At 35.6% G+C, this 14,238-nt stretch overlaps 1 protein-coding gene across 1 annotated transcript; it reads left to right on the top strand.

The window, feature by feature from the left end:
* Positions 1–12,031: 12,031 nt before the first annotated feature.
* LOC122311428 (cytosolic sulfotransferase 5-like) lies at positions 12,032–13,265 on the top strand. Its single transcript, XM_043125981.1, has one exon. It carries the CDS (start codon positions 12,042–12,044, stop codon positions 13,035–13,037), a length of 996 nt encoding a protein of 331 aa, XP_042981915.1. The 5' UTR covers positions 12,032–12,041; the 3' UTR covers positions 13,038–13,265.
* The last annotated feature ends 973 nt before the right edge of the window (positions 13,266–14,238 follow it).

The following is a 14,238-nucleotide window of genomic DNA, read 5'->3' as shown; positions in this document are numbered from 1 at the left end:
GGATTCTGTGGGTACATATAGCGGCATCAATGCCTTTGATGTCAACTATTGTCCAACCAATTGTGCCTCGATGCTTCCTTAATACTTCAATCAACTGGGCTTCATCCTTCTGATTTAGCTTTGAGGAAATCACCACCGGAAAAGTGCCTTCTTGAGGACCAAGAAACACATACTTTAAATCTTGAGGAAGTGGTTTCAGCTCCAACTGGGGAACTTCTTCCTCTGAAGATTTAAGCATGTCTGGTGGTGGTAGAGCTTCGAACTGGGGTTTCCATCTTGCTCCCGCAAACTGTACTTCAAGTGGTAATGAATAATCTGCAAAACAATCAAAAAAATCAAAGTCATCTTCATTGATATGATCAATTTTCTCATCAAGTAAAAATTCAGGTGTCTGAAAAATATAATCATCATCAGATAAGGGAGAAGTTGAGCAAATAAAATCTGTTGGTGTCAAACTTTCCACAGCATTCAAATCACTTGTGTCATCAAAATGTGCTGGCATCTTGCAAGCATTGAAAACGTTCAACTCAAGTGCCATGTTCCCAAAGGTAAGCTTCAAAACTCCACTTTTGTAATTGATCAATGCATTTGATGTAGCTAGAAATGGTCTTCTTAGAATGACAGGAGCTTGGTAAATAGTGGAGACCAGCTGCTGCATGTCAAGAACCACCAAATCTACTGGGTAGTAGTATTTGTCCACCTAGACCAACACGTCCTCTACAATACCCCTCGGTACCTTAACTGATCTGTCAGCCAGCTGTAGCATGATGAAGGTCTTTTTCAGCTCACCCAATCCCAACTGCTCATATACTGGGAACGGTAGCAAGTTCACACTACTCCCCAAATCAAGTAAAGCTCTCCCAATGCGTGATTTGCCAATCATAATGGAAATGTTGGGAGAGTCAGGATCTCCAAACTTCTGAGGAGTTTCGCTCAATATCAATGCACTAACTTGCTCCATTAGGAAAGCTTTCTTCTTCACATTCAGCTTCCTCTTCACTGTGCACAAGTCCTTCAAAAATTTTGCATATGAAGGCACTTGTTGTATGGCATCCAAGAGTGGAATATTGATCTTCACTTGCTTGAAAATCTCTTGAATCTCCGTGTGATACTTGTTCTTTTGGCCAGCCGCCAATCTCTGAGGATAGGGAACCACAGGTTGGTATCCCTTACTAGTCTCAACATCTGCACTCACAGGCTTCTTCAGCTCTGGTCTCACTACCTCTGATTCTTTCTCAACTTCATCAGTCTCTGTTACATCTTCAGGTGTAGGACCAACTACCTGTGTGTCTATAGGCATCTCTGGTTGGGGAACTTCCTTCCCACTTCTCAAAGTAAGAACTGCCTTTGCTGTCTCAATAACATCCCCTGAGACATTATGCACTTGCTGTTGTTGCTGCCTGTATACTTGAGAATTAGGATGAGGCTGTGTTGGAAATTTTCCTTTCTCTAGGGTGCTCAAGGTTGTGCTCATCTTATTAATAGTGCCTCGCAACTCATTTATGGCCTGAGTGTTTTGATTATTTGTGGTGGCCTAAATCTGCATGAATTGCTGAAGTGTATTGGTCATCTGAGCCATACTGTCATCTAGAGTCTTCTTTGCAGATGATGAAGGCTGAGAACTCTGTGCAGCTACATGAGGCTGAAATCCAGGAGGAGCTACATAAGGATAGCTCTGAGGATTCTGATATGGCAGATACTAGTGCTGAAGAGCACCCTGATTAAATGGCTGCTGCTGAGGTGGTGGGGACCGAACAGGCTGATCATTTCTCCATGAGAAATTTGGGTGATTCCTCCACCCCAGATTATATGTGTTGGAGAAAGGCTGATTATGTGCTCTATTAACCCAGTTAGCTGATTGAAATACTGGCATAATCGGGCAGTCTTGGGTCTTATGGTTTGAATCAGCACATATAGAACATGCCTCTACTACTTTCACGGCCTTCACTTTTTTCATTTCCATGACCTCCAGTCTTCTAGTCAATGCAGCTATTCGGGCTTGAACAACAGTGTCTTCCTTAAGCTCATATCTACCCCTTCCAGAAATAGCTCTCAGTGGCTGTGCTGCTAATGGAACTTGATCAGTACGAGTCTTCCACTATTGTGTGCTCTCAGCAAGGTAGTCAAAAAATGATAGTGCTTCATCAGGTTTCTTGCTGAAAAACTCCCCATTGCACACTGTCTGAACAAACTGCTTGCATTCTGGAGTGAGACCAGTGTAAAAATAGCTCACCAACCTCCAAGATTCAAAACCATGATGTGGACAAATGTTCACCAAATCTTTAAATTTTTTCCAACTGGCCTGAAAGGTCTCATCAGGTCTCTGATTGAACTGGCTGATTTGCTCTTGCAAAAACTGAGTTCTCTAAAAAGGAAAAAAATTTTGTAAGAATTCACGCTGCATATCAGACCAACTAGAAATAGAATTAGGCCTCAAAGAATTAAATCAAATTTTCGCTTTATCCTTTAAAGAGAAATGAAATAAACGAAGTCTAATGAATTCATCAGTAACAGCCCTAATGATAAAAGTAGTGCAAGCCAACTCAAAATCTGTCAAGTGCTGGTAAGGACTCTCAGAATCCATTCCGTGGAACTGAGGTATCACTGACATCATGCCATGCTTAATACAGAAATTAGATGAATTTTCAGGTAAAACAATGCATGAATGTGTAATGGTGCGAGTGGGTTGCAAATAATCCTTAAGAGTGCGTGGTGCAGGTGCAGCCATGTTTTATGGTTTAATTTCAATTTCCTCACCTGACTCACTAACAGAAAAGACAAAAGAGCTATCTATCTCCAAACTGTATATACTACTCTCAACACTCGATGTGACTCTAAGCAACCTATTTGAACTGTCCCTCACCCATGACAAGAAACATCAGTTTAAAGAGCATAACAAAAAATAACGAGTTTAAATTTAAGCTAAAATACTTTCCCTAGCAACGGCGCCAAAAACTTAACTCACTCAAAAATGAGTAGCACTAAAGCTATCCCAAGTGCAGGAGGATGTCGTGCAATAATTAGGAATAAATTCCTAAATCGTCTCCTCAGGGAAAGTTTACTTAAAAATCAAACTCGTTGAAAAAGGTGAAAAACTTCACAAAGAGAAAATAAAATGATGGTATGTGCAAAGGATGGGAGAGGACACTAGTCATGGACTAGATTCATGTTTTTAGATTTTGATTGTCAGATTGGAATGTAAAGGACTAATAGATTAAACTCAAAAATTAATAAAACTAAATTAAGAATTAAACTAAATTAGGAAGTAATTGACAAAACATGCACTGAAAATTGAAAAGCCCCAAAATCAATGTTCTAGGGTTCATATTCAAAACACAAATTCTCAAATTAAACCACCGTAATTGTAATCACTATTAAAATGAAAGCTTAACGAAATGATAAAAATAAATAACATGAATTAAATGAATAACAAATAAATTACTCAAACGTTTAAATCAAAATTCTCCAAAATAATTCAGAAACTCAAAACTGAAATGAAATAGCAAGTAGGGAATTGAAAAGATCAAGCCAGTTGAATGGAGATGAAGATTCGAAGCGGTGGAGGATGCTGAGCTGCAGTGGCAATTGGACCCCTCAAGGAGTTCTTCAATCTGCTGCAGTGTGAGTGAATGATCTAGTGGAAATTGTGTAGCTGCGTGAATGATCGGTTGTATAAATCCTCCTCTCCGAATCTGAATGAAAATCAATGGAAAAATAATGAATTCTAAGTGTTTCTCTACTCAAAACTGAGTTTTCCAGCCAAAGGTTTGTCCTAAGATGTAAAAAAACATATATATACTCTGACAGCGGAATAAACCCTGATCTGTAAAAATGCAATATTCGCTCGAGCGGAGTGTCGAGCGAACATCGAGCGTTCGACTCTGCCTGAATTCACTCGAGTGGTCAAATGCCTCCGCTCGAGCGATCTCTTTTCCCGCAACTCGCTCGAGCCCACTGTCGAGCAGAAGTCGAGCACTTGAATCTGCCTGACTTTGCTCGAGCGGCCAGAAGCCGCCGCTTGAGCGAATTGTACCATAATCCATATTAATCAATAGTTGATAAAATTAGAGCAGAAATTCATGCTTTTAATCAATTAAAATCACAACTTTAATTTATTCATTTTTCCATATAACACCAATGATAGAGTAATGAAAGAATTAATATATATTGGTTCCAAAAGCATTAAAAATGCAATAATTCAGCTCAATCAATAGACTATAAGGTTTAGTCATATTATTGAAAGTGTTGAATCCATCACTGGTTAGACCAAGGCGCACGTTACGAGCATCTAGAGAAAATGATATTTGCTCTTTATCAAATTCCTTCCACCCAACTAAGTCACGTGGATGTCTCATCACATTCGAATCGTCAATGCCTTCTTCTTTGTGCCACCACATGACTATAGCTGTATCTTTCGACATGAACAACCTTTTCAATCTTGTTGTTAATGGAAAATATCGAAGTACTTTGTGGGGGATTTTTTTTTTCTGTTTAGATGTGCGGGTTACCCATCTTGACATACTACATTTGGAACAATCATGCCTGTCAGAATTTCCCTTCCAATATAGTAAACAATCCTTTGAACATACATCAATATTTATATAACCAAAACCGAGGGCCCGCTCCATCCGTCGGGACTCGCGGTATGATTCAGGCAAAATTGTATCTGGAAATGAAGTTTTCAACAACTTTAGTAGCATGTCAAATTATTTAACATTCCACCCCCAACCGTCCTTATATGCAACAATATCACAATGAAATATAACTTTGAGAACTTAACACATCATGGATAAAGTAGACGTTTAGCATCTTCCAATAATTGGTCAGAAGTTTTTGCTCTAGGGTCCACATAGGTGGGTCCTTCACTGGTACATTGTTCAACTTGCTCCACATTTGTAAATGATCTAAGCCGGATGTCATCTAACATTTCATCCATGTCATCAACATAGTCGTCATTTTGCACTTCATTATCAAACTCATCAGCATCCCAAGTCTCTCCCTCGCCATGGAAAATTCATTTGGTATAGTTTTCATCAATTCCTATAGTGAATAGGTGTCTTTGCACCAAGTCTATAGTGTGAAAAAAGTTATTACGACAGTTACAACAAGGACACCTAATATTCTTTTGTTGTTGCATGAGCTTGGGCCAATGTAATGAATTGATGTACCCCTTCCTGATATTCCATGGACCTATATCGGTCGGTTATATCATTCAGCTTTTGTTCATGTCAAAATCATTATAAGATAAAAATAACGGAGTTGGATAGTTGTCGATATAGTCTAAGCAAATATCATGTAAAAGCTGGTAAATGAGGAAGTTTTATGATATTAATATTTTGTAATATGGAGGAACTATTTCTCATTCTTGTATGAAAGCAATAATGAGGAAAAAGATCTTAGTATCTTATAAAGAGATACTAATAATTTTTTCCTATGTTATTTTTCAACATTATCATGGAAAAATTTATTCTACTGTTGAGATGCAAAGAAACAACCTAAACTGCAACTGTGGAAAAGGGTGTTGGGTTGTTTATAAAAGAAAAACCTCAACTATGAGAAGTGGCCCTCTCAAGAATATGCTAATAATAATATTCATGGATGATCTGGAGTAAAACTTGAAGGTGATATACGTGCATGCGTGCATGGGAAGCTAGTATAATTTAATACATAACAGCAGCCTCCTAGGGTGTTATATATATGATCAAATTTCAGCATCAACTATATATATAAATATATAAGGAGTGGTACTATGGAACACGCTTAGTGCTCCCGTTTAGTGTTCCCACAATATGTGGAGCTGCCATCTGGCATTCTACAAGGTTTGATGAAAAATTTTGGACACGATGTTCAAGCCTGAAACCAACTTAAGCATAAACCCTCGACAACCATTCCCATGCAATCATCCCCTCCCCCATCTCCCATACCTTGCACTACCCCTCCCCTCCCATCCATCTCCCCTGCCCAACACTATATACCCCTCCCCTTGAAGGAGAACCATTTAAAAAAGTAAGAAAACTCAGGTGCAAAAAATTAAATACTAGACTTCACCAAATTTAATAAAGAGTTCCACTGATTCAAGCCTTGTTCAAGCATATAGTAAAACAAACTGGCAACAGAATATATTAGAAAAAACAAATTGGAAACCCTACAAGATATTCTGTAATAATTTTGATCCACCACTGACTTCATTAAGGCTGAATCAGAAAAGAAACAACAGAGAAGTTCCCAGATCCAGCTAACAAAGGCCCAACTTAGTTGCTTGGATAAAAAATGAAAACCCATAAGTGAATGTTAAAAAAGAAAGTGGTGAATGAAAGGAAGAACAAGAAAGATGTGTAAACGTATAAGCATTTTGGCCCTAACTGTAGCCAATGAAGAATAAATTACTAGTACTAAACCATAATTGTTGTGACCAACTTGTTTCCTAAATAATAAACATGGGCAGCACATGGAACTCTAGTGGGAAAATAGTTATTGTGATGAATTAGATTGCCTTTTTACCGTGGAATTAAGTTGCCCCAAAAAACTATGTAATTTGTACCCCATGAGCATGGCTTATATGTTTTAGTGATGAAAACATTAGCCGCAAATACATATTAGAGTCTTAAAAAGTCACGATTTCAAAATTAGACTTTTATTTCTTCTTCCCAATCCTGATTACGTCTTTCATTTTTGTAGTCTCTCTCTCTCCCTCATGTTGTGCCCACTGTCACCCCTTCCCACAGCCGCACCGTCACCACCTCCCCTGGCTTGTGACTCTCTCTCTCTCTCTCTCTCTCTCTCTCTCTCTCTCTCTCTCTCTCTCTCTCTCTCTCTCTCTCTCTCTCTCTCTCTCTCTCTCTCTCTCTCTCTCTCTCTCTCTCTCTCTAGCTCTTCTCTTCATTCTCTCTTTCTCTCCCTTTGCAAGAGAAGTAGCCAATTTATTTTCAATCGGCGTCTTTAGGGTTTCCAATCGAGATTTTTGAATGTAGCTGGGTATTATGCTCCATCCTACTGCAATCATATACCTATTTTGAATAGTCTTTGTTCCAACGATCGGGATTACACACTGACGACTGAAAAACTTTTCTAGGCTTAGTCCTAAAGATTCAAAAGGTGAAACCTAAACTTTATACTTTTATTTTATTTCCTTTATAGATAGTTCGTGCAATCTCTTCTCTGATCAATTTAAAATAAATTGAGTTTTATTTTGATTTGGGTTTGCTTTAATTGTTGCTGTAAGTGGTTATTTTTAACATAATTCATGTGAACGAATTTGTGAGATGTTGAATATACCGAAAGAGAGGAACAAAAACCTTCTGCAAAATTTGGGTAAGTTTCCAAAACCTATGGACTCTCTTGCCAACGAGTTTTTCTCTATGGACTCACGCCATGGGTCTCCTAATTAATTCTAAGTTGTGGGTCCTTTTTCATTTGTAACTTCATTATTGTACAAACTGTAATGGGCATAAAGGAAGCAATTTACCCAGTTTAACTTCAAAGTTTGTGTTTAAAAAAGGGTTGCTGTAATTTGTGATGTGGCATGCCATACTCTAAATGCTATTCCACTTAAAACTATAAAACTTGTTTGTTTTTGAAAAAGGGTTGCTGTAATTTGTTTGTTTTTGAAAAATTATTGTTTTTGTAAAACTTTTGTATGAAAAAGGGTTACTGTAATCTGTAAAATACAAAAAACTGAGTAAGGACTAGCTTCATTACATGTCAGTTTGCATCAATGATTCATGCATGTCCTTAAGGTAGAACTTAATCCTTATATCAAGTTGAAATATTATAAGATAGTTTTGTATTTCAAGTGGGAAGGTCATCTTGCAAATGGTTAGTATTCTTTTTTACCAGTGGCTATACAATAGGTTGCTTCTTAGCCTGCCAGGAGATTAAGTTAGGACCAAGAAATATCCCATAGCCACTGGTAGACCTACGATCAATAGGATCACTTGCCCAATCAGAGTCACAGTAGGCTTGAAGCTGTATAGGACCTGCTGTAAAGTATAAGCCATAGTTTGGAGTCCCTTTCAAATATCGCAGTACTCTTTTTGCTGCCTTGAAATGAGTTGTAGTAGGAGAAGCCAGAAATTGACATAGCTGATTCACTAAGTAAGAAATATAAGGCCTAGTGAGAGTAAAATATTGTAATGCTCCAACTATATGTCTGTAGAGAGTTGGATTTGGTAAAGGATCTCCATCAAATTTGGACAATTTGCTCTCTGACAACAAGGTGCTGAGTAAAACCCTTAAGAAGGTATAGTCAAGTTCTTATTGGTAGAGTTTGATGTAGGGAGTAGCATACTGAAGTACAGGTGTAGGCAATCTGTTGATTAGAAAAGCAGCAGTTTGAAAGGCATCAAGCCAATATTTGGAAGGTAAATTTGATTGGGCTAACAATGCAAGACCTATTTAAAGAATATGTCTGTGCTTGCGCTCAGCCACCCTATTTTGTTGGGATGTATGAGCGCAAGTGACTCTATGATGAATCCCATTGTCAGCAAGATATTTTGTGAACAATTGAGAAGTGTACCCTCCACCTCCACCACTTTGAAATTGTTTGATTTTGGTGGAGAGTTGATTTTCAATTATGCATTTAAATTAAACAAAATGAGAGAAGAATTTTAATTTGTGTTTGAGAGGAATCAGCCAAGAATAAAGAGTGAAATCATCCACTATTATTTCATAATATTTACTGTCATTTATTGATAAAATAGGAGAAGTCCAAATATCACTATGGACAATCTGTAAAGGGGCAGTAGTTACATGACTCGAGGACCAAAAGGGAAGTTGTTTATTCTTTCCTAGCTGACATGAGATACAAATGGACTGACTAGATTCAATTTTAGACACTGGGAGCAGCTGGTTTTTGATTAAATGTTGCAGCACAGAATGATGAGGGTGACCCAATCAATTGTGCCAAATGGAAGTGGTGGTCTTGATTCCAGTCATAGCCATTGGTGATCTTGTCTTTTTTATGTCTAATTGTTTCAGCTTCATAGGATAGAGTCCATCCTCACTAGGCCCCAGTAGCAAAATCTTCCCTATGATTTTGTCCTTCACAACAAAGTTTTTATCTGTTAGCTTAAACCAACAATGATTATCTCTACAAAAATGATTTATAGAGAGTAAATTGGTTGAAATAACAGGACAATGAAGTATATTTTTGAGTTTAACAGTGGAATTGTTGGTTAGAAAAGTGGATGAATTGACGTGAAGTATCAAGCCCATTAGGGGTGTCAAATCGTGTTAATGGGTCATGTTTGTATTTTGTCAAAGTATATATATTATACTATATAGCTCAACCATAACCCAACCCGTTAATCTTATCGTGTCAAAATCTCAAACCCTAACACGACCCATTAACATAACAGGTCGTGTCGTGTTAAACCGTTTTGACCTATTAGTGAATATTATAAAGTAGGTTAATATGACACAATACGACTTGTTTCAAACTGTTTATGTAAATGAGTTGAATAGGCTCTAAATTAACCCGTTTGACCTGATTAAATTTAGTATAATTTTATATAAATATTAAAATCATAATATTTATAAAAATGATAAGACTAACTATAAGTCCAAAATTATAATCCAAATAATAAAAATATCAAAATTAAAATTCTAATAATTTAATTTATTGGATCATATTAAACCAAACTTTTTGTGATATCGATGTTTCCATCCCAACTAGTCTCACTAACGCTTTAGGTCTCTCTTACCCTATCTTCTATTTATTTTTCTCAAATCTACTAACCAAATTTGATGGACGATCAGGATGGTTTGCAAAAAGTGACTCAATTATTGGCCTCCTGTTCGTATGAAACCACACCAAATGGGGAAAAGAGGCAACTACTTCACATAATATTATTTGTTATCTTCACAATGTTTGAATTTCTTGTTTGTTTCCCTACGTTGTCCTTCTGACTTGCTTTGTCTTGTTCAATTTTAGACCACACACAATACAAATCTTCTCTCTCATTGACGGGTCTCTCCCTCCCGAGTTCTCTCTACTCTATTTAATTAAATATTTCATTTATTGGGCCATCATTTAGGGGAGTCTCTGGCCCATACATGGGCGAGAATATTAAGATATAAAATAAATAATAAAATCTACACATTCTCTGTAGTTTAAACATTTTAGACAAGTAATGATTTTACATCATTAAACTTTTTTTTGGTGGCTTTGGGACAATATTATTTTTATAAAACAATAGTATTTTTATAATTTATCTTATAAAATATGTTTAATTTAAAATAGGATTGTGTAAAAGTCTGTGAAAAATGTTATATGTGTATATATATATATATATATATTTTTATAACAGATGGACGCTTGTACGTTAGAATAAGAAAGTAAATTAAGGTTTAAATATGCTCTACTTGACAACCATTGTTAGCAAAGAAGGGCTAGATTTGTAAAGATAATTACAAAAAATTATAAATGTAATGAATGGAAATATTTATGATTTAACCTATTATATGATCTTGCAACATCGATATATGAACTTACTTTTATAATTCTCGTAATTGATTTGCCACGTAGATCTTTGGTCTTGTAACATGTTTTCGGCTAAAGTGAGTATCGTAAGCTGATAGAACTGAACTTCAAAGCCCAATGCTATTTTCGGAAAAACTAAATAAAGTCGATCATGTGAAAGTTCGTCATGAACCTTTGGAAGCTAAGGAATATTGTTGCAATTACAGATAACAATTTTTATTTAATAATTAATTTGTGGTTTCGTGTCAGACATTGATTAGTGGACACGTGTGAAATGTTATCATTCCATGTATGAGAGAGAGAGGGGCCGAGATGAGATTCATTACCACAGAGGAGAAATTAAAAAAATTATGAGGATTTGAAATTATTGAAGTTAGATCATAACATGATCTAATTGAAAATTAATAAATGGGAGAAAATCCTCTCTCTCATTGCCATCTCTCTCTCCCGAGTTCTCTCTCAATATGAGCTTTTGTTTTATTCCCTAATAGCATGTCTTCTCGTTTGGTCATTTGTGTGATAAGTTTTGTTGGGTAGTTGTTATATATGAGACCCTATTTGGATCATATTTTGAGTTGTTGGAACGAAAGCTTAAAAAGCCTCGAAGGATGCTTTTCTTGAGATGTGCTCCTCATTGTTGTGGTTTTCAAGCGTGAACTAATAGTCCTTTCGCATGATTAATGTGTCCTTTAAATCAAACTTTCAAACTTTTTAAAATCTTTATACACATATATATTTATATATATATATAGACACACATTTCACATTGAGTGATGCTAATCTACGGAAAATTCAATAGTGAATGGATACCAATAGCGTAGATTGTTTCTTCACTTTTTTTTCCTTCTTATTTTCCTCAATCATTTTTTAAACCCTTTTAAACATTTTTTAAAAACAAAATCATAAAATCATTAAAAAAATATTTTCTTAATCATTAAATAAAAACAATTTAAAAAATCAATATAAAATATGTGCATCGATAGATCTATCGTTTCTCGTTCACATTTGAGATTGGTCAAAGAAAGTTTGTTGTTAATTGGATTGATTGGTGTAGTCAGTGAACATTTAACAATGCCGCACAAAAGAGTCATTCCCTTGGACTCATTAGCTGTCAATTGTGCCCAATTAATTGTGATTCATGATTGGTTGATTAATGCGTGAATCACATTGTTTGTGATTAGGTACGAACAATCCGGCAAGAATCAAATCTGTGTACCTAATCTACCAAATCTGTGTACCTAATCACATTGTTTTTATAAATTAAACAAATTTTTATTGATACAGAAATTGAGATGGTCCACGTATTAGTCAAGATAAATACAAGAGAAGCTAGGAGCAAATATCAAAATCCCGATCATTGTCTTCATCCAAATATATCATAGCAATAAAATTAGAAAAATACCAAGAAAATGTCTCCATTGCCCCTGATAAATATAATGCCACGTTGCCTTTTTTATTTCTTTTTTTGGTAATTTGGGCATGCCTTGGTAGTTCATTTTCTCTATATATATAGCAATAAAACAAAGTGAGACCCAATAGTATTATCATTTCTCTTAAAATTATGTCTACACTTCAATCACCTTCTTCTACTATTGATCTTGAGCACCTGGAAGAAGATGGACCAAGTCAAGAATGCAAAGACGTCGACATAGAGAAAGGCCAACTAAGTGAGTACCATGGATTTTGGATCCCAACTTGGTCATTGGAAGGAGTTATGGCATCACAAAAACAATTTCAAGCTCATGACACTGATATCTTATTGATGACTGCTCCCAAAGTTGGTACTACCTGGTTTAAGGCCATCTTATTCGCCTTAGTGAACCGGATGCACTACCCAAACCTTCAAGAACATCCTCTACTCACAAACCTCCCTCATGCTCTTGTTCCGATGTTGGAAGTAGATATGTACAAAAAAAAAAAGGTTAAAGATCTCAATCCTGCCTCTCCAAGACTCCTTTCAACTCATATGCCTTACACTTTGTTACCAACATCTGTGAAAAACTCAACATGTAAGATTGTGTATGTATATAGAAACCCTAAAGACACTTTTGTGTCACTTTGGCACTTCCTGAATAGGGTGCATTCAACCACCGTCTCGCTTGAAGAAGCTTTTGACAAGTTTTGTAGGGGAATGAGTTCATTTGGCCCTTATTGGGATCATGTTTTGAGTTGTTGGAAGGAAAGCATCGAAAAACCAGCCCGAAAGATGATTTTCTTGAAGTATGAAGAAATGAAAGAGCAACCAACCATCCATTTGAGAAGAATAGCTGAGTTCTTGGATTGTCCATTCTCTCTAGAAGAAGAGGCAAAAGGTACTGTGAATGATATTTTAAAATTGTGTAGTTTTGATAACTTGAGTAACTTGGAAGTGAATAAAAACGGAAGGTTTTGTATCCCAAATCATGAAACAACATTATTTCGCCAAGGCATAGACCATGCATCATTTTTTCGCCAAGGCAATAGTGGAGATTGGGTGAATTACTTCACACCTCATATGACAAAGAGATTGGACCATATTATTGAAGAAAAAATTTATGGTACTGGATTTAAATTTTAAGTCTTTTAAGTGACATCATTGTTGTAGTCAATTCCTAATATGTACTGTACTATTGTTGATATTTTTTAATTAGTAGCTAGACATTTGGTCGGAAAGTAATTAAGTTCGTTGTATTAAATGTGTTGACGGTTGGTTATAAAATGGGGTTGCTGTATAAATATTGTCTTAAGGATAATATATGTTGAGATTTGTTTGGAAATTAAAATAAAGTTGTACTAATTTATTGTCCATTGATCAAAGGAGATGGGAATTAGTCCAGAACGATGATCTTATCTTCAGTACATAAGAGCTCTTTAATATTTTTAATATATCAAAAGATTTTTATCATATGTATCAACTGTTCGTTCAAATCACAAAAAGTGTTAAACCATTTGTGGAAGATACATTATACATACATTCATATATATGCTTGGGATTGGTTTGCATTTTTAAAAGGAAAGAAAGTCTGGTCAGAAAAGGGAAAAAATAATACTAAATTAACTTGACGAATAATCTAAGTGAAGGAGAAATGCTAAGTGTCCCGTTAGTGGATCTTGATAATGGGTTTCGGCATATTGGCCTTCTGCGGCCACTTTTTGTTTTCTTCCAACGGCTCGTAACTTCATAAATACTTAACTTTTTTGTTTTTTTTCTTGACAAAAAAGTCAATTTCGACATTTTCAAGAAAATCTAAGAAAATGCACAAATATATATGCTAGCTGTTCTTGCATTAGCTTGCAATGAGCAAAAGCGTTAACATTTTCAAGAAAACCTGCAGAACGCACAAAAAAATATAATGATTTAGCTATGAGGTTTTATTTTAATTAGTTTTGAAACACTTACGGATAATTACAATCCTACATGATCAATCTCTGTTGTACCGATCATGAGGTTTTCATTTAATTTGTTTGTCAGCTTCTATTCAAGTTTCTTTCAATCTTTCTCTTTTCAATCTTTCGAAAAAAAAAAGGGGTCTATATTTAATTAAACAGGTTTACTACTGGGGTGTGCGAATATCATTTATATATATATATATTGAATGGCCAAGACTGCCAAGACCATCCCAAGAAGATAGAGTATCATAAATATATATATTTACAAATATATATATTATTTGTAAACCTACATTTAATGCTCCATCATAAAATGATGACAAGATAAAAAAAAAATAGAAGATAAATAGATTTACTCAATAGACATATAACTTATAAGGTGTAACAGA

This window comes from Carya illinoinensis, chromosome 5 (assembly GCF_018687715.1).
Source record: "Carya illinoinensis cultivar Pawnee chromosome 5, C.illinoinensisPawnee_v1, whole genome shotgun sequence".
In the NCBI taxonomy this organism is placed as follows: domain Eukaryota; kingdom Viridiplantae; phylum Streptophyta; class Magnoliopsida; order Fagales; family Juglandaceae; genus Carya; species Carya illinoinensis.
Note: the sequence above shows the minus strand (reverse complement) of the source record. Positions and strands in the feature narration are given on the sequence as shown.

Coding starts and splice junctions, on each gene's coding strand:
- LOC122311428 (XM_043125981.1), top strand. CDS start 12,042: ATGTCTACACTTCAATCACCTTCTTCTACTATTGATCTTGAGCACCTG.